Consider the following 22460-nt stretch of genomic DNA (forward strand, 5'->3'; position numbering starts at 1 on the left):
TATGATATCTTTCGGGATTTCGACCGAAGGTGAATTGACCCAACAAGCCCTATAACATAGCCGTAACTACTTTCGCAGCCCAACCCACGCACTTTTTAATACGCCTAAGATCTTTAATAAATTCATATTTATTCTCTATAACTCTCTCAATTATAACATAACTCACACCATAATTAAAACCATATAATATGCATATTACTAAGTTTATATACCAAACCTACTTATCCCTCTACAAATTTCGAAACCGTATATTTGCCTCATATAACTTGGTTAAATATTACGTCACAGATTGGAATGGATAATTGCATTTTTCTTATTTTATAATTATTTATTTCGTGAAAGTATCTGCTAATTATTACCACATTATTCTTATATAAATCAATTAATTTAAGACAGTGATTATCAATATACTTTTAAAAAAATATTGTTAAACAATTATTTTGACAAAATTCAAGTACTGTTTTCTATTTAAACTATTTAAATCCAAAGTTTCCGTCTCTTCCTCTATTGAAAAACTAAAGTGTATTTTTTTTTAAATAATTGGTGTTAGTTACTACAGCATTGATAAACTAAGATTTTTCCATAAAAATATGGTTATTTTTAACCAAAACCAAATAGTAATCTTATTTTCACCTCTCTTGGACCGTATGGATATATGTATTTTTAGATCATTTTTAATTAGAAAATACCGACATACTCCAATAACAAGTATATATATTAATGAAATTTAAAAGTATTTGTTAGTGTATACTTACTTTTTTAGTTTAATGTTAATAAGATATGTCATAGATGTACGCTAGAAATTTAATAACTCGTACATTATACTAATATTTTTTATTGGCATAAATTTTATTGTGGAATTTAAATTATTATTATTTTTTTCGTAACAGGCAAGTGATGTTGAAATTAATAATTGAATTTATATTAAGAACAGCATATTGATTATGACATTGTTACTGTTAAATTATTTCAATATTTTATTGTACTAAAAATAATATTTAATATCGATCTGTCTTGATATCAAATTCAATGATTTTTCAATAAAATTGAGTGATACATTTTAGTTTTAAATGAATAAGTATGTTATGTTTTTCATTGTTTGTGGTTTTATATTGATATTTGTACAGATGACCTCGGATGGCACTCGACAAACACTTACGACAGACGGTATTTTTCAAACATTCAGGACTGGAGGACCGTGACAGGTAAGTCTTCATACATGATTAAGGGAAAACACTGGTTAAAGAATTGAGTTCTGGATTGGGCCGTAATTAAGACTTTGCTAATCCAAGGCCCATGACCAAAACTATAAATACAGGTCAAATGTAAGAAGTAGACAGATTCATTAATTACGTATTCATTGCAACTCTTAAACTACCGATCGGACCATTACTGACTTAAGTATCGGAACACCTTTGACAGATACCCTCCCAAGCAGACAGGACAAACGGACTTTGGAGACCAGAGAAAAGAATCTCGCAGAGACCGAACGGAGATAACAAAAAGTGTGCAGATTTAGGTGACTCGACCCTATACAATAACAATATTTTTAGAATGTGTTAATAGAAGATGTTAATTTTGTCATTATATGTACATGACTAGTAATAAATTACATGAGAATTCTATATTTCTATATTAGATAATTATATGACATCAACTATTTAAAAATAATAATATATAGTATGCTTAAATTATCTATTAACATTTTTTATGTTATTATTGTCTATAATATCATTTGTTTTTCAAAGAATGTATTATTGTAATTACAATAATACAAATAAAAATGAACCAATTATATGTGTGCATATCACATTTATTTTATAATTCTGACTTTACATTATAGATTATATTGTTATACCATTATACTAATTGAGACATTATTAATATGATATTAAGATTCGTAATTATATCAATGAAGTAGAAAATGTCTTATTTAAATACCTTGTTACACACACTAATATCATTCTAAATATCTAAACACACCATAAGGGGTCATATATCATAAGAATGTCATGTAGATATATTATCTTGCATATCATTCATTAATAATGTAATATTCTAATTACATATGTTTTGTAGTTAATAAATTATATTAATGTTGATTAAAATTTTCTCTAGTTTTTTTTACAAGCCTATAAATTACATATTCTCTAAGGTAAAGAATAACACTTTAGTTATTCATTAAACTTATTTTCTATCCCCTTTCACCTTATTTCCATTTATCTCATCACTCACACCCTTATTACAAGATGTTTTGTAATGATTGTATCTAGTTGAGTTTTAATTTGATTTTTTTCACCACTGTTCACATTCCATTGGTTATGGATTTCTACTTCCAAGATTTTTATGATGGTTTGCAGTGCAGTATAAAGCTTGCGACTTGCTCACACATGGCCTCATCCCACCCTGTTTTTTTTAACTAATTATTATTATTATTATTTATCATCAATATTGTAATAATAATAATAATTTTAACTAATTTATCGATTTTTCTAGCATAATATATATATATATATATATATATATATATATATATATAAAACAAACCATGCAATTAATACATCGTTATTACAATTTGATTATTATTATAATTTATTCTTACCTTATCAAATATATATATATATATATATATATATATATATATATATATATATATATATATATATATATATATATACACTTAAAGAGTACCAGTAACAAACTTCAATAAGTTTCTTCATTTTGAATCAACCAAAATTCATGTTTACAGGAATAATATTATTCACATATAAATAAAATTAATATTTTTTAATAAATACCCACTTCATAATCACTCCTACTTTATATATTTACAAACATTTTCTATATCCATAAATTTACGCTCAAAATTATGATAAGATCACAATTATTACCACTTTAACACATTAACACATGCCTCCAAAAATCATAATTGGATTTCTTCTATATTTATTAAGTATCAATTTTTTTGGTTAAGTATCTCACAATTTGCATTTCTCTCATTAATTTTCAAAAGTTCTAAGTATTGTTTAATTAACGCTTTAGAAACTAACTCTCACTTGAGCATACATCCTCACATAATTACATAATTCGTAAAGGTTTTAAAACTTGTGTAGTACTATCATATTTTTGTTTTAGTGACTACTGTGCAACATCAACGATTTCCTTCTAAAAGATTGAGTTTTTATAACTTTTTTTTCTTCAATTACAACTTTTCGCTTGAGTTATTTTCTCAATCACTTAAGCGTTTAATTATGCAATGAGTGATGAAAGCAATCACTAAACACAACTTAAACTTGACCATATTAAGTATAAGAGCATTTGTTTTCATATTTCAAAGAAAAATACAAGGAAAAATAAATCCAAACCATATTCAAAAGTCAACAACACATTTCTTTATCAAAAATTAACTCTATCTGATTACTACTTCCACTTATTATTTATTAGGATACAAACAAAAATCTCACATAGAATAAAACAAGAAATGGACATAAATTATATACACATAAGATACTTCTATTAGTAAGAAACCTTTTGAAATAATACTAAAAAATAAATCCATAAGGACTTAACTTAGAATGGACAATATCTTGAAAACAAACATTAGATATTTTACCTACGTAAAACTAAATTCATTGTAATTATTAAATCCTCTTACTAAGATGTAGGGTGTCTACAACATTTATATTCTATTGATAAAGATTTTATTTTAGTTTTAATTTTTTTTAAATCATGTTACAATACGTAATGAAAGTGATAAGCATATTTTAATTTCAATTTTGTAAAAAATATAAAAATATTCTAACAAATTACACATCTTCTAGATTTGAGCAAATTGCAGAATATTGAGTAGTTTTCAAGAAGAACTGCATTGATATACTAACTAATTAAAAATCAACCAAAAATTAGTAAACTAGTCATAATGAACCTGTTAGCTCTCAGTTGGACCAGAAAATTACTTTCCAAAGTAAATCAGACTATGTAAGTTTATTTTAAACAATTCATATCTCCAACTTGTTTGGTCAATATAAACATAATGTTGTCATTCTGATTTATCATTTGTCGCATAAGTGAAATTAAGAAAAACAAAACACACTGAATTTCAAATTGGTATTTAAATTTAATAAGTTTGTTACCATCACGCTCATAGTTTAACTTCTACTCCTTTCATTTCTATGATTTTATAAAAATTGGTATTAAGAAACTAAATAATTTGCAACTATTATGGGTTGATGCTAACGTCTTTCATGAGGGGTTTCTTATTTTTTTTTTAGTTTTGAAATTATTATAGACTTTAGCTTTTTACAAAATTTAATAACATTCAGAAGGGAAAAGATACTCCAATCAAAAATCAACATCAATATCATCAATTATTTTGTTATTAAAGTAGAAAACAAATGAACGAATAAAGAAAGGATGAAGATGAGAGAAAAACAAATTGAATAAGTAAGGAAGGTGGATTAGAGTTAGGTGAGTGTTTGTGATTTTTTCACTTAAAACTACTGTAAGGATGACAGAGAAAATGTTGAAGTCAGAGAGATGAAAGAGAAAAGGTTGAGAGAAATGAAGGATGAGAGATGAGAGAGATCAATAAGGGTTTGGAGGTTTCTTGTTTTTTTTTTTGTTTTCAGAATAAAAATTATTCAAATATCCTTGATCTTAAAACTTAGAATCCATAATATATGAGGATATTTTTGTCTACTAAAATTCGGTACACTTTATTAAAATGTATCAACTGAATAAAGAGTTCACGTGTGTTAGCAAACCTCTATATATAATAAATACAAAAATATGAGAAAAAAATATAATTTTTTAATATAATCAATTCAATTTTAATAAAAAAATTAAATTATAAAATAAACTCATGATAATCGATATTATGGCATTTTGTATGTTTTTCTTGAAATTAAGGTGAGAGCATGAGAGTACTAAAAAGGAAAATAAAAAATGAAAGAGTTGAAAATGCAACACGAAGTTTGGGGATGTAGGGTAGGGTGGGGACATGCAGCTAAGTGAGGGGTAGTTGAAAGGTGTAATCCAGAAAACCAGTTGTCGCATTGCTTTGTCGGCCACTCCTATCTGTATGTGTACATCATATCTATTCATCCATAGTTCAACAACACAACTAACTCCCTCCTTCCTTCTGTGTTTTTTTTTTCAAACACATGGTGGACAATCACCCACGTCCCTCATCTTCTTCTTTCACAAAATCTCAAATCTCTCTTCTTACCGATGTATTCTGATAAGAAGGAACAAGTTTTTTGTACAATCCAACACCTGCATTCCGATGCTCATAAAATGATTTTTGACTATATTGAAAAAAGTTTAACAAACTGAGTTATTGTGGATTCAAAAGATAAGTTTAACTCAACATTTAACTTCCCAGAAAACTTCCTTTTGTTAGTCTATGGAGGTTAATGTAATGATATCAGTAACTTGTGGCATACTTATTCAACGGATAACTAAACATTATACTTGTTTGACTAATTGTTTAACCTAATTTAAGTAGTAACCGTAATTGCATGTCTTTGTTTGCTGTTTTTGTGCTACTGAAAAAAATGTAATAATTTTTCTGAGAATTTTAATGTTTTGTAATAAAATATGTTTTGTTAATAATTTTTTAAAAGAATATGATTTTAAAACTATATAAGAGTGATTGAATTATTTAAAAATAGATAAATTCAAATTCACCTAAAATATAAGAGTTTGAAATTCTTCTTATTATCAAATTTATGTCTCTTTTTTATACATTATCTCAACAATCTAATTATAGTGGTGGTTTCATTGGTTTAACTAAGTATAATATAATAATTTTTTATATTAAAGTAGATTATGTTCACCTTTTTTTTACTGACATCATTAACGTTATTTTATTATTGATGTGTGTAGACTATCGTTATTTTTTAGTTAATTAACGTTAGTGAAAGTTTTCTTGGTCTACATTAAATATATTCTTAGTTAATCTTAAAAGACTTTTCTTTTTCAATTTATGTCAACTCTTGCAGTTGAGGTCAACCATGCTTATTTTTTTTAATCAATATTAAATATAGTTATTTTTTGAACAAGGTAAGTAAGAATTATTTTTTTATCAATATTTTGCGCACCATTTATATTTTTTTCTTATTAATGTTAATGAGATTTTTTTTATCTCCAGTATTAAGATTATGTTGTTCTTCTATATCATTGTTATTTTTCAGTCAATATTAGTTTGGGTTTTCATTATAAATGTTAATGAGACGGTTCATGCATGAAAGGATGTAGAATGAATTCTATTGTTATTATTTGTTCATCATCTATGTATAAATATAGATAGGAACTTTTCTCGTTGTTGATATATATATTTTTTAATTTAATTATTTTTTAATTATAAAACTACTTACAAACTAAAAAAAATATTTACAATAAAATTATTTATATTTAATTTAATAATTATAATAAAAAAATCAATTTTATTATTTGTAATTGACTATATATTTTTTTCAATGAATTGTGGAACATTTTCAGCCATATTAATACAAAAGTTAGTAAAAAAATGTGTGTATCTAATTTGATGATTATGCTCCTATAACTATGTTGTTTACTTCTACAACTAAGTTATTCTAATTCAAGAGTTTTCATATTCACAACTATATTATTTACTTCTACAATAATTAATGAAATATGATTCACTTTCTTAACACGATTTAATGTATAATTTGTTTAAATTTTGAACTTATCCTCTGTATAACGATCAAAATGATTAAAAAATATAAATAGAATGATTTTGTATTTTACTAAGATGACAAATTGTTAAACAATACATACATAGTTGAAAATGTTACGAATAGAAAAAAATGATTATTCCAGTATTAAATGTTGCAATTTGACCACTTTTATTAATTTAGTTTTCAAGTTCTTTTACTCCCATTGGTAATTTAGTTTCTACATTTTATTGTGTTCTTTACATTTCATTACAATTTGTTTATTGTCGTCACCTCTACATCATTTCTAAATTTACTATCTTAAATTTATTCTTCATCCATTTTAATTTTGTTCCATTTTCATTGTTACTACAAAAAAAAAAAGACAGATTGTGTTAATGGACATACATGAAATTCTACGTAAAAGTTTTACACAATAAACAACTGTTACATCAAATTAATCTGTTTTTTTAGAAGTTTAAAGACAAAACATCCTAATTAATTAGATTAAAAAGTAATTATTTACTAGTCTTATGAAAAAGAATTCACATGATTTAATTTAAAATAATAACAATACAACTATCAAAACTAAATCATCAAAAAATAGTTATATACTCAATCCAAAGCTTAAAAAAAGAAAAATATTCATACTTGTTAAGACTAAGGTATATAAACTTACAAACTATACTCTAAATCAGTGAGTAGTTTCTCTTATTTTTTTAGATATTATTTTAGTTCGAGCATAATGTGAATTTGTATTTAGATAATTAAAACTTGAAAAAGTACTTTTCAATAAATAAAATTTTAATTTTCTCTGCTACAATCATTCCTTTTTTCAGTGTCCTCTGCATGCTTCATCCCACCCACCATTGCCACGAATAATTCCCCCCTCTCCTTCACTAAATAACTTTTCGTTTGATATTACTCCTATTGTTTATGTTATAATTTTGATGCTTTTGATACCTATGCTTAGTTTACTTTCATATTTTTCTTAATAGAATTTGATAACAAAAAAATTATACCAGAATTTGTTCATGGTTTATCTTCCTAAATTTGTTTGAATTATGTCAATCAAATTAAAAAAATATATTTATTTAAAAATAGTTTTAAAAAGTTAAAATTTCATTTTATGCTTTAATTATTTTTCTTGACAGTTTTCCTTATTTAAAAATAGACTCAATACTAAAGCACTTTAAAATCCAAATTGTTTAAGTAGACATTTAGTAATGTTGATTTGTTCCTAATTTAAGCCTCTCTGGGGAACTCATATGCTGAACTATTTCATTGCCAATAGTTACCTCCTTGGTAATGTTTGCAATTTCTTCCTCCTCCAATATTTTTCTTTAATTTCTCTATTACTCATCAAATCATTTTTCAGATTTGGTTGATTTTCGATTTTGGTGATATTAATTTGAGTCATAAAATTTGTCGACGGTTGATTTTAAACCCAACGAATAGTTATTAAAGTTTATGAGGTATTTAAAAGGCCCGTTGGATTAAATATCGGATTGGTCCACGAGAATGTGAACAAGCAACTTGTGAAATATTTTTGTATTAGCATGACACTAAATTGAAATAAATAGTTATCGGAAAGAAAGTACTAATTAAACAAAAAACTAATAGCATTATTTTGATTGTTACAATTATTTGACTAAAAGAGCGGTCATTAATTAATGTATAAAACATTTCGTAAGGGTTGACATGACATGTAAAATAAATGGCGTTTGTGTAATTGAGGATTTAATTTCCTCTTACACCACACAAAGTCATAATGAAGAGTAATTTTCTCTTTGTAATACATCCAATTATAAAGATTAATTTGTTGCTTGTTAGGAAATATTTATAAGATTTTACGTTAAGTTTTTTAATAATATTTAAAAGAGTATTGTCAAATGTTTCTATTTACCTAATGGTTTTACATTGAAAACCTAAAATAATTTAAATACTTCTTTCACTTTTTTAAGGATAAAATTGTGACAAAATTTCAGTTTTCAAAACCGACAATATTTTGGATGTATGATGATTGATGTCACTCAACAAACTTGGGATCGGAACATTGATGTTTATCGTGAGGTTGATAATGGAACAATTGGTTTCTTAAGTCCTCCATTGGAGATGATCAATCATTTCTTAAACCTCAACTAAGGGTTTATGTTTCTATTACACCAAATAGCTTCACATCACTAAGAGTTGAAGCTTAAACAATTTAAATATTTATTTCACCTTTCGAGACATATTTTGAAAACAAAGATATATCAGAACTCCAATCTCCAAAACAATAATACTTCGAATGTATAATAATTAACCCTAAAGATATCATTTAACGAATTTGGGATCGCACCACACAAGATTAATTATGTTAAATTATTCTTTTTCTTTCAACCCCTAAACACATTAATCTCCTTCCTCCTTACTTTCAAAAGTGATAAATTCCAAATAAAATAAAATAAAAATCAAGTTGTAAAGATAATTTAAATTTAGATGGTGATTTAAGTTGTTCAATAAAGTAATGTGGACTTGTAGTCAATGCTAATATGTTTTAGCAACCTAAATCTGACATTAGTTTGCATTAGTTAATGATGGACTTGCTAGTGTCCTTCTATAACCTCCACTTTGTCTTACTCATGGTACGTGTTTTCTCCACAAACTTTTTTAAGAAATTAGTGTCAATTTTATAACTCTAAGTTGTCGGCAATTTTTTCAATACAATGCATTAATTTTGGACATTAGTATAGCGTAATGCCAATATTTGATAAAGCAAGTTAATATTTGATAAACTAATAAATAATAATTCATTGTGTCAATGAAACATACCTCCATAAGAGAGGTTAGTATTATTGTGGTGTAGGTACATTTCTGATCTTTATCTAATCTTATACTTCAAAAGATAATGGTTGTTCGATCTTATTTTTTTGTCTGTCTCCACTCTATCGGTATCCTATTCATCATTTATTAATGTATATTTAATAAGAAAATTCTGATATTGTCGTTAAATTTTTTTAATTACTTTTTAATAAACGAATATTACACTAATAAATACAGCAAATCACACAGTAAACAGGAAATATTAATATGAGAAAAATTATAATATATTATGCTATATAAGAGTACAAAATCCTCTTCCTACTCCTTGGATAGAATAATTATATTTATAGAAATTTGAAAATAATGTTCTTAGTATAGACGTAAAATTTTATTTTATAAGTTAGATAAGTAAGGTGGAATTAAAAATAAAATTTACTTTTTAATATATCATCAATTTCTATTAAAATGAAGTATGTTGGGTTTATTGTGTCAGCTATGTTAATGAACTATTGATAAATATATCTAGTTTCACACTTGAAATATCATATCTTCAATGTACCAAATTGTATAGATTTCACGATGATTTAAGATGATTATAAATCAGAAAAAATAAATATTTCTAACTTATAGGACAGTTTTGTTTTTGTTTTTTTCATTTTATCTTGAACTAGATTTAAAATACACTAGTTGACCTAGTTGGTGGAGTTTGGTGAAAAAAAAAACATAAATAGGAATATCTAGGTTAATTTCGGTGTAAGCAATGTTACCAGAAGTGGTCAAATGGTACGAGGGAGTGAGTGTCTGATCAGTATCGGAGTGAATGAAAGAGAGATCCTGGCTTATGTTGGGATTAAATCTTTACTTAGTTAATGGTGCGATAATTGATAGAAAAGTTGTTGTGCCTTTGCGCGGTGATCAAACAGAGTTTGGGGACTAGGATTGGATTGGTAAAATATAAGACTATCCAAAAGAATGCTACTTTAGAGAATTGATAACGAAGTTGTGATTGATATCAACATTAGGGATATACATATGTGTCTGACCCAAACGTTAAACATTGTACGAGTACTAGGTAGAGAGTACATGTGTTAATTTGAAGATAGATATATATATATATATATATATATATATATATATATCGTTTAAAACATGGAATGGTGTTGCGGCAGAGAGATAAAACGATGATCGCTCTCGTTGTTTGGACATGTTATGTGGAGGAGTAGGCAAGGAGGACCACCATATCCAAAAACAATAAGTGAAATTACCGTAACGAAAATTGATGGACAAACGAATTGGACAAGCAGCATCAAGAACAGTATAGAGTGTGGAGTATGTAGATATTAAAAACGGTAGAGCTTGATGTTCTGGTGTTAGTATTATTGTTGTTGTGATGATTATGAATGTGTGATTGGAAATATTGCATAGTGTGGCGGGCGAAGAATAGTGAGTGACACTGGAAGAGTTTAATTAAACACATAGATAGGACACCCACCCTTAATTATTATTCCAACTAATTTGGACAAAAGTTGATCGATCCACGGTCAGCAACATATGCCTGCTATTTATTCAAGACTTAATTGTTGCTGTTGGTGAATCATGGTCACATCAAAGCAACAGAGCAGTGAAGTGAAATAATTGGTAATAAGAGAAATAGTGAAGCGTGATTGGAAGAGGTTGATATGCACATGGGACGGTGGGGGGCTCCCATTTAGGTCTACCGGTACTTGTCCACATCTATCAAAATTGAAAAATTAAAAGCTGGGTGCCTTCTTTCTGTGTTTGCTTACGTGTACGTGTGTGCATGAATAATAACAATAATGCTAACACAATAACAAGTTTAAATGGGGGGCTGCATCTTATGGACTTTTTCAAAAATCTCCCTCCAGCTTTCACGATCCATCAGATCGTGAAAGATACGCTATTTCATGCTTCTTCGTTTAATGGGTGTCACTGTCACGACCCACCAACCATGGGCTTCATCCCTATGCCTCAGGCCCAGTCTGTTCTACCTCTTGGGCCCCACGTTACCCCTATTGTCTTCTCCTTCGGTCCCACCACCATCTCCACCTATTATTGCCTCTCTACTCTGCAATCAACTACCTAGGTTTTCCTTTCACGCTTTTAAGGAACAAATGTGAAACCCAATTCATCGTTCATCCAAAACACGCCATTAACACAACATTCACACTTGTTACTGTTCCATAAATTAATTTTCAGAGTTAAATATAGTATATCTGTGGATGACTTTACTTTAAGCTATATGTTTTTTATTTTATGTTTAAAAATTTAAATATTTAAATAATTCTATAATAATCACATTTCCTAACTAATTATGATGCTTTATTTTATATGAAGATATTATGTATTCTGAAACACATTCTGTAAAATATAGTTTGGTTTTATAAAACGAACATCGTATTTTTATTTAGTTTTATATAATATTAACATTTATATATCATGTCAATGAATTTATGCCTCTGGCCTTTTTTTTTAATATTATCGAACTTTAATTGAATTTGGTTCAAATTGAAAAAAAAAAAAATCAATCCAAACTCGTTAAATTTAGATGAATTCTCGGATGAAAAAACTGATTAAATCTGTTGCAGTGGAAATAAGAAGAAGAATCACTTAAATTATATTTATGAATTTTTACGATATCATTTGGTTTTTTATATATATTTGAAATAAAGAAAGTGCTATAAAAAGGTTAAATCTGGCTAAACAAGGGGTAAATGTAGAAAAATTAAATTCGCTTGGATGCAAATAAAGCCCAACCCACTAAGAAAATAAGACAAAGAATTCCTGCACCTATCAAATTTCTTGGTGCACTCTATGAAAAGTATCGTAATAAAAATAGGATGATTGTCTATAAAAAAATTTCCAGAATTATTTTAATGTGTTCCGAAAAAATGAATTTCGAGGAATAATAGGGTGTAGGATATGGCCCAAGATGTATAATTTTAAATTATGAGATGTTATAACAGGTGTACGTTTTTTTATTTAATTTTCACACTTTTTCTTATATGTTTAACTTTTTTCACAAAAATACCTAATTTTTTGTTAGATCAACATGTCAAATAAAAGTACATTTTTGTTGTGCACAGCGAATTCGTCCACCCTGTTTTTGTTTATGAAATTAGTATATGTTGTTTTACTATGGTCATAATTTGTTCAAGATGTTTTCTTAAAAAAAGGAAAAAGTTGTGACCTTGAGGGAATGAAAATAAGGAAGAAAAAAAAAAGACAGAGAGAGTGATGAAGCACAGTACGTGGCAACCTGCACTTGTTCTTCTCTTCCATTCCCAATGAAAATTCTCGTCGTTAATTTGCGATAATTCTTTGTCTGAAATTGGTAAGGAAAAACGTGTAATCAATCAGAAGAAAAGAGAAAGATGGAGCTGTGGAACAGAGCCCGAAGCTTTGCGGAAGAAGCAGCGAAACGATCGAATGATCTGTCCTTGGGAGCTTCCAAATTGAGCGATATCATTACAGAGACAACCAAAGAGATAGCGGCACAAGCTTCCAAGCACTTGACCCAACCTTCGCTCATAAACGACGTCGATCTCCACCGTTTTGGCATCACCGAAGAGTTGAGAGAATTCGTCAAAGGGATCACCATCACTACCTTTGAAGATTTCCCCCTTGAAGGTCTTTTCTTTACCTTTTATTGTATCTATGGATTGACATTTGCTTCGTTTTAGTGAGAAATGGAAATTAGACTACAGAGTGAAGATAGTTTGCAATTTGTGTCATATTCTAAAGTGAAAATGGGGGCATTTTATTCTCTACCATTTATTTTTTGTTATTTAAAATCTGTTTTAAATGATTTTTCTTTCCAAAATTTCCGTCATTATCAAACACTAACAGTTCATTACAAATGCTACCTACCAAGTTTGAATTCTGTATCATTCGGCTGCTACTTTCCTTTATTTCACGGGAGGATCTTATTGCAGTTTTGGTTCTCATCTATTTTCAGATGATACGGAATTTTCTGATGTTCCTGCGATTTCAAATGTCAGGCAGGATCTAACCGATTGGCAGGAAAAACATGCCGGTCTTGTTCTTTCTACCGTCAAGGTAGCATCTGCTGTGTTTCTGTGAATCAGAATGTTATCAAAGCTGTGCATGGCATGGCTGCTTTTATTAATATTAATGCGCCGCGTGTTTTCGCAATGCTTTCATTAAATTTAAGAGAGGCACCTTATCAGTTTTTAATGGCATGCAAATAATGTTTGGCTTAGAAGTACTGATTACTTTTATTTAATGAGTTTAGTTTTAGATTCTTAGACATTTTTTTTTTAAATCAATCATATTAACTTGAAAACTTGACATGTCTTGGATATTATTAGTATTCTACACCACCTCACACAAGAGGAGAAAGAGAAAACGAGAGGGGAAAGGAGACCGGAGAGAAAAATGAATCTAATTAACAGAATTGAATGATCTCAGTTGATTAGAATATGTACATACTATGCTATTAGAATACACCAGAAAGAATGAAAAATTAGTTACAGCTTAACAGGCTAATCTTGAAGTCCACTAATAGAATTAGTTATATGTAAGATTCACATGGTATCAGTGGGAATTTCATCCTTATTGTCTAGTAAGGTCCCAAAAGCCGGAGTATGTATATGATACAAGTTTGACTTGGACAAGTTCTCATGATAGAAACATGAATGTAGAAGTTTTGTCAACATACCAACCACTTGGGCAGGGAACCGAATTGAATCCCAAATTGACGGGTTAGTGTGAGCTTATCCATGCGGAGTAAAAAATGAATAAGACCTTCTTGAAGCTTTCTCAGAATAAAATGAGAGTCAACTTTTATATGTTTTGTTTGACAAAAAAAGAGTAGAAATCTCTCTGTACAAATCATTACACAAATACTGTGACTACTGTAGGTCACACACAAGCAATTCAAGAGCTCTTCTATACTCTGTCTCCATAGAAGACCCGGACATTGTCGCTGTCTTTTCAGATTTCCAGGGAAATAAAAATATTTCCCATGAACACACAATGATCGGTCACTGACCTTCTGGAGTTAATGCAAGTACCCCAATCAGAAAATCCTTTGATAAATAGTTGATTATCACTTATGAAAAATAAACAAAGTCCTGGACATCCTTTTAGGTATCTTAATATACACGTTGAGCTGCTGTTGTATGATGTTCTCGTGGGACTAAAACAAATTTACTTAGCTTGTGAATTGCAAAACTAAGGTCAGGCCTAGAGCGAGTAAGATGTAAAAGGCATCAAATTAACCTTCTATATTCACAAGATTGGAAGTGACCCTTATTCATCATATAAATGACAAGATGGCTCTATAGGAGACGCGGCAGGTGTGCAGCTAAGAAACCACTATGAGAGAGCAGATCTAAGCATAAGCAATATTTTTGTTGGTGATGAACAAGTCGTGAGGATGAGCGACTTATTTCAAACCAAGAAAATATGTGAGTACCAAAATCTTTGATGCTGAATGAGTAGTGAAGATGAGACTTAACATGTTGAATTTCTGGAACATCATCACCTGCCAATACAATATCGTCAACATATACAAGCAAAGTTATAAAGCAACGACCAGTTTTGCAGACAAATAAAAGATGATCACCTGAACTTTGAACGTAATCAATGTCTAGGTTAGTTTTGAATTCCTTTGCTCGCTAGCCTGTTTTAACTCGTACAAATACTTTCTAAGTTTACAAACTTGTTTTGGACGTGAAAGAAGACCAGGAAGGAAGCGGAATCATGTAAATTTTTTCATGGTTGTCTCCATCAAGAAAAGTGCTATTCACATCTAACTAATGTAGAAACCAGGGCTTAGCACATGCCTTTAGCAAAATAAATTAAATGGCAGTAATCTTTACAACTAGAGAGAATGTCTCAATGTACTAAAGACCTTTGGTCGGAGTATAGCCCCTGGCAATCAAATGGCTTTTTATATATCAATATAGCCACTGTTTTATGGTTAGCTATATCAAACCATTTACTCCCAATAGGGTGCTTCCCTTGAGGCATATCCACTGAAGACCGAGTTTGATTACACTCAGGAGCTGAAAGTTCGTGATGCATTGCTTCTTTCAAACAATGATGTTGAAGAGTTTCTTCAAAGGGTTCAGGCTCTTGGATAGATAGAGGAACTATTAATTGAAAGATGAATATGTAGAAGAATGACTAAGACAATAAAGATAATTTTGAATAGAATATGTAGTACCTAAAGAATGATTGGAAGTATCCATTTAGGAAAAGAAAGTAATGTGGTAGTCTTTCCGGTATCTTGTCTTTTGTTTAGGACGAGTAGAAACTCTATTTGGGTTGAGGTTGTAAATCATGATTTGGATTTTTTAAACCAAGAATTTCATTTGACTGGGATGAATTGTTAGAATCAATATATTATCACCGATGACAAAATGGGTTCTGAAACAGAAGGGACAACATCTCTAACAGCTGCTGGGACTACAATGTCATTATCACAAAAAAATAGGGAAAGTAGGCACAACTTTATATGGATCAACTTTATCTAAAATTTCATTCTCGTGAAATGGAAAACTAGTTTCATGAAAAGTGACGTGTTCTAACAATTTTTTTTTCTAATCCCTATCAAAAAGTGTGTAACCTTTTGGTTCATCTTTATAACCAAGAAAAGCAAACTTTGTTGCTCTGTGACTTAGTTTTGCCCTTTGTTCACCATTAGTACTGGCAAAAGCTAAGCAACCAAAACACTTTGCATGAGAAAGATACGGGACTACATTGTAAACCATTTGAATGGTGATTTATTATGTAATAGGAGTAGAGTAGGTGTTCTATCTATATTAAATGGACAACATGCTTGACCACATATGACCATAGACAAAGAGGCAACTGAGATTGAAAAATGAGTACACGAGTGACATTAAAAATATGTCAATGCTTTCAGTCAACAATTGCATTTTGATGTAGTGTTTCCACACAACTAATTTACTGAACAGTCCCTTTTCTATCAAAGAAATCATTCATTATTATCACTTCTCAGCACTTTCAAATGAACATTAAACTGACTTTCAATCATGATAATAAAAGTTTCCAAATGGCTGTTCCAGCCTAAGCTTTCATTCATGTATATATCTAGTAAAATCATCTACAAGTGTTATGAAATATTTGTACCCTTTACCGAAATATGACTCAATGGGCCCCATATATCTACATGTAGTAGATCAAAGAAATTAGCTGATATAGTATAACTAGAAGAAAAGGGTGATCTCTTATGTTTTTTATGATGACATATATCACAAGGTTTGAAACATTTGAGTGATATGACGACAAAGCTGTCAACCTATCATGAGATAAGTATACCGTTCTAAAATGTCAACGTTTTTCATTATCAGTATCTATACAAGTTTTATTAATATTATTAGCCTTATTTTGTTTGTGTACTTGAGGAAGAGAGAAGGAGTGGTGGGGATAGAGCATTGGTGTAAGAGTTAAAAATCGTGAATTGCACCATGGTGAGTTATGGTTGTCCTTTTTCATTCTCCTGCAATTGTGACCTTGTCAGATGCACTCATGATGGTTGGTGATATGCTGCATGGTAAATCATAAGATGCTCGGTATTTTTATTTCCAAGTTTGTTGAAGCAAATCATTGTGTCAAAGACATTGCATGTTTTTATGTTAATCTCGCATGACTAAAGTAAAATCTTTCACCTAGGTGTATAGGGTGGTTTGTGTATTATAATCTGTCAATTAAATTTTTTCGTGCAATCACATATTTGAAACATAATGCACTCCCACTATTTAGTTGATTTTTTGTTACAGGAGATTTCTCGATTGAGGTATGAACTGTGTCCACGAGTCATGAAAGAGAGGAAGTTTTGGAGAATATATTTTATACTTGTGAATAATCATACTGCACCGTATGTAATTTTTCTTGTTGCTTGAGTATTTTGGTTACATATTAAGTATTGTTTTTGAGTTTCATCTGACTTGGCTCGATTTAATAGACGACTGCTAGATGCTTGTAGTCTTGAAATACTAAAGGGTCATGTATTCTATGCAGGTTTTCTTGATACTCACCAAATGAGAATTGAAGAGAGATATATAATATGCTGTTTTCAATTTTAAATAACTAAATATCATATTCTAGGCCTTAAGCAATGAATCCTCCTAATTTAGGACATAGGAAGTATAAATGTTCCCATAGTTCCGAAAGTACGAAATACTCTCATCCTGGAGGTATAAAAATAAATACGCAGAAAAAGAAATTGAAGGAACTTCTGCTATAAGAATATGAACATGTGAAGTTTTCAGAAATGTAATTTAGATGATTAAAGGAGAGTTCACACAAGCAACAGAATGTCGTTGAATTTTTTAAAATAACAAGTATTTGGTACAGTATAATAACAAAATTTAGTTGGATGTGCATAACTTATTGCAAACAATAATTTTAGCAGATTATTGATACACTTAAGCAATCAATATACTTGTGGAAAATTGTCATGCTGGTTATGCTAGCCCATGTGTCATATGAAATGCATCTAGCAATTAACTCATTCAGCTGATCATAACTTGGGTTATATTATTATATTTATGCTGTTTTTGTGACATTTAGTAAACTTCTGTCTTGTGATTTCTGTCAGCTATGAGAATAAGTACATGGAAGATGAAAAACTAAAATCTTCTGAACAAGGAAAAGATCGCATAGTCACGATGAAACCATTAAATGCTGAATTGATCTGTAACCAAGAGGCGCAGGAAATGCCAAAAAAGGACAATTTATCAACTTCAACTGAGCAAGACTTGGATGTATTTCTTCTGGGAGACGGAAACAGTGATGATGAGCCCGGTACACCTTATTACTTTAATCTATTAAAAATTGTTATTTATTTCTGAAACATGGCGTATATGAGTTTGGTACATCCCCATTTATAAACTATCCAAACACATTTAAAGTCTCAGTAATTTAAAGGATGTTAACCGTATAGGAAAATAGATGTATTGTTGGAAGTCTTCCATCAACTAAAGATAAGATCAATTTATAGTATATATATAGGTCCAAATCTTACTTTACAAACTGGATTTGTGAGATTGAGCTAAATTTAAAGTTCACTTCTTTAAGTCACACAATTTATTTTTTGGATAATTGAGGTCTTTTGATTATTCACGAAATTTCAAAGTTTTTAAGAGAACGAGATAGACGGGAAGGGAAGGGACAAAATTGTGTAATTTTGCATTCCTCGTGTTTGGATGATTTATGAGAGAAGAAAGGGCAAGGTAAAAAATGTTCCTAATATCACCTTTAAAAAATTTCAATATGACACGTTTTTATTCAAACAACTAAATTTATTCAAATAGTAAATGGCACGTTCTTAAGATAACAGCAAAGCTCCTTACCCTCATTACACCCTAGTTTGAATGTGAACAAAAGTAGAGCTTGAGGGCATTATTTCCTTTCCATGACTTCCCTTTCCACTCCTCATCAAGCAAGTAATCTAGATGTAACTCTTAATCAATGCAGACAGAACTAAAGTCACTTGAACTTTCGTCATGTTTTTCCTATTTGTTAGCCTATATACCACCATGTTCTCCGGAGTTGGAGTTATATCCAATGACAGTATTAGATTATTCTTTTGGGTGTTTGAGTTAAAGTATAGAATAACATGTGCTCTGGGTGAATTTAAAATTGGTGACTTTACATTTGCCTATAATCTCTCTGGACTTTCAGATGATGGCGATGGAAGATACAATGAAGATTTGGACAAACTGATGGATAATTCGGTAAGCATGATATAATCTGTACTCGTTAAAATTTAGGATTACTTAGCAAACAATAATTTTATATTTGTCAAAATGTTTCTGAAACGGTTGCTTGTTAAAACTTCTCTGTATGTCTTTTATATTCCATGAGTGAAAATGTTATCTATAACATGAACTCAAAAAAGAACTACAATTTGAAATATTTTTGGGGTTACATTAAAAATTTAAATGTTATAGCTGATTCTTCTTTTTGCTTTTGTTCCTTCATGAAAAATAAAAAACATTTTTATTTCCACATTTACAAATTGGTCCCTCACTATTTTTTGACATGATAAAGTTAAAGTTGTCAGATTTAGTACTTGCCAATATTTTTCGATTTTGTCCATATATGAAACAAATATACACTTTGTTTTGATCTTTGCAAGAAATAGATAGAAAAATCTACCATTCGATTCTTCCCTTGACACATTTTCTTTTGTTTTAATTCTACTTTTTTTTATCACCCATTCAATATTTTAAATTTAGGTTACAGTAAAATATACTTATTTGGTAAACTTCCCGGTGTTCCAGTTTTTGTTTACTTAATTCTAGATCAAGCCTTTTGTTATTGGATAAAGAAGAAGGTTAGCCTTTCCGTTTGAAATAAGAACCGTTTTCTTTTATACAGCCATAACCCTAAATCCATTGTAGTTCTAAAGTTAGAAATAACAATATAAAGAAGTTACAGTTTCTATAAATTAATTTTATTACCAAACAAAAAAAAAACTTAATTTACAAGAAGATCCCATGCACACTACAAAATATTAGTATTACTTTGTGTTATAATTTGGCAGTAAAAGAGGAATGTGTTTTGGTCAACAAAAATACTGTCGAACCATATATCGGATACTCTTTTCCCATAATAGAAGATATATTTGGCCTTTGGAACTTCAGTTTGGTCTTGAAATTTGATTAAATCATTCATTGAAGTTGGTGGCACTTATGGATATTAATTTATTTGAGGACTTACTTGAATGTACAGGATGATGAGAAAGGGAAATGACAGATGTTGGATGAAATTATTGGCTGACACATACGATGGCTGATAAGTTTTGTGATGCCTACGTTTATTGTTTCAACCCTTTCTTGCAACTTTATTTAAGTGTTAGTAGTAGTTTCCCCTGAATGTTGGGTTTCTGATCATAAAATTTATGATTATACGGTGTCCAGAGCTTTGTTGTTGTTTAAATGTTTTTTTCTCTTAGCGTGTAAAAAAGTACACATTGAATGTTCAGAAAGGAAAAGGAAAAATCATACTTATATTAATTGTAGATCCTTTTGTATGGACAGTTAAGAGGTTTGTCTGGGTCAATAATGTTGAGGTAAAGGAACTGTTGTAGTGATTTGAAAAATGTGTAGCTTTGGAAAATAGAACGACTAACAATAGCAGCTAAAACGATGTAAAGAACAGAGTACCGAAAAAAGAAAGAGCGCACTTTTTAATCACCCCGCCCTCTTTCTTTTGTAGTTTCCACCAAATTAAGGCTAGGTTCCTTGCAGATAATATGTTCTTGTTTTCCTATGGCCTCCGTATAACATCGGAGAAATCACCCGGTTTAGCTTCTGCAAGTATTGCAGTATCATAGGCAACAATGTTCTAAGCACATATGTACCAAATCACCAGATACACACTAGCACCAAAAAAAGATAAACTTTCTCAAACAAGGATGACACAATTGCCTTTACTTAGATGGTGGGAACTTCAAAAGCATAAACAAATGTCAACTGGAGGATACATACAAATTAACTTAAAGGGATACATACAAATTTGTATAGATTTTTATAATAGTTTAAAATGAAGGAACATAATGAAATTAACAATTGAAAAAGGTGACTTTCTTGGTGGTGTAAGGTGTCGGCATTATGCTAATTGCTGAATAGTAGTGCGTTGTATTCCACTCTGAAACACTTCGCCATATTCAATTCCTCATTTCTTCACACCATAAAAGTGGCAAACACACAATTTCAAACCACCTTTTTCTCAAACCCTAAAAATAAAACTTCCAGACAAGAGATGATGGAGAATCTTCTTTGTTTATGAAATCAAAGAGACTCTCAATTGATAGCAATTAGAGGTAAATAGAAAAATATATTTTGGTACATATTTTTTTAATAATATTTGAACAGTATATATATATATATATATATATATATATATATATATATATATATTATTCATTCATTATTTATTTGTTGTAGTATGAAATCGAAGAAAATACCGAGAAACTAATCAAGTAATTATATTTTAATATAGGTTGAAGGATCCAAGAAACACCAACTGTCAAAAGTATCCACTTCTATAAATTATCTGAAAAGCTATATATAAATGTCATTAATGCTGCTAATGGTAACACTAACTCAGAGACTTCATAACTATCAAATTATTATTCGCCTTTGAGAACACGTGCTTATATTAATTCATGCTGCTTTCATCGACGTTTGTCTCAATTAACAACCGTTAACACGAGCCATTATCAAGTAGATAATAATTAATTAAATGGAAGCTGTTTTCTAAAGCTTTAACATAAAGCGACTAATTGTTGACTTTTCAATCTAATATACTATCGTTCTTAAACTTTACACCATTAATAATGAAATTATTTCCTTCTTTTATTTTAGTTATGTTCATTTCGAAATATGGATTCGATGCATAGTGATTAGGTTGATTTTGTGTTATTTCTTTTAGAGAATTTGAAGATGAAAATAAAATTTGTAAAAAATTTGATGAATGTAACAAAATAATGTTTTAATAGATTAAAATGTAATATTATAATTTTAGTTTTTATAATTAAAATTAATATAAAACAAAATGTTATTATTATATATTATTCTTTACTTTAAAACATTAGAATGGATTCCTCCAGCACCGATTCTATCATTCCGTGCTCTTCATAAACACTTTCTGTAGGAATAAGAATGTGTTTGCATAGGCTCTAATTTAAATGAATTTTAATATTGGTCATGCTAAATTCAGATTAAAGGGATCACAAATACACATGTAGACATTTTAGTATTCATTTATGTCAGAACGTTCTATTTAATTTATTAAATAACTAGTAAAAATACATTTGTAATATCTGTGTTTAATTTTTTAATAATAATAAAAGGTAATGAAATTATGATTATAAAAATAAATATAAATAGCTTTTATATTGTAGTTTTTATTTATTTTATAGATAATTTTTTATTAAAAAAAATTAATTTAAAAATA

At 29.3% G+C, this 22460-nt stretch overlaps 1 protein-coding gene across 1 annotated transcript; it reads left to right on the forward strand.

The window, feature by feature from the left end:
• The first annotated feature begins 12596 nt into the window (after positions 1-12596).
• On the forward strand, positions 12597-20538 carry LOC108347093 (uncharacterized). Its single transcript, XM_017586221.2, has 7 exons — positions 12597-12747; positions 12840-13130; positions 13459-13559; positions 17273-17370; positions 18094-18299; positions 19179-19231; positions 20232-20538. The coding sequence occupies exons 1-7, from the start codon at positions 12738-12740 to the stop codon at positions 20250-20252; spliced, it is 780 nt and encodes a 259-aa protein (XP_017441710.1). The 5' UTR covers positions 12597-12737; the 3' UTR covers positions 20253-20538.
• The last annotated feature ends 1922 nt before the right edge of the window (positions 20539-22460 follow it).

This window comes from Vigna angularis, chromosome 1, assembly GCF_016808095.1.
Source record: "Vigna angularis cultivar LongXiaoDou No.4 chromosome 1, ASM1680809v1, whole genome shotgun sequence".
Classification (NCBI taxonomy): Eukaryota; Viridiplantae; Streptophyta; class Magnoliopsida; order Fabales; family Fabaceae; genus Vigna; species Vigna angularis.

Excerpts from the sequence above, each read along its gene's own strand:
- LOC108347093 (XM_017586221.2), top strand. Across the intron at positions 13,560-17,272 it reads TTGTTCTTTCTACCGTCAAG|GAGATTTCTCGATTGAGGTA; the intron begins GTAGCATCTGCT and ends TTTTTGTTACAG. Across the intron at positions 18,300-19,178 it reads AAACAGTGATGATGAGCCCG|ATGATGGCGATGGAAGATAC; the intron begins GTACACCTTATT and ends CTGGACTTTCAG.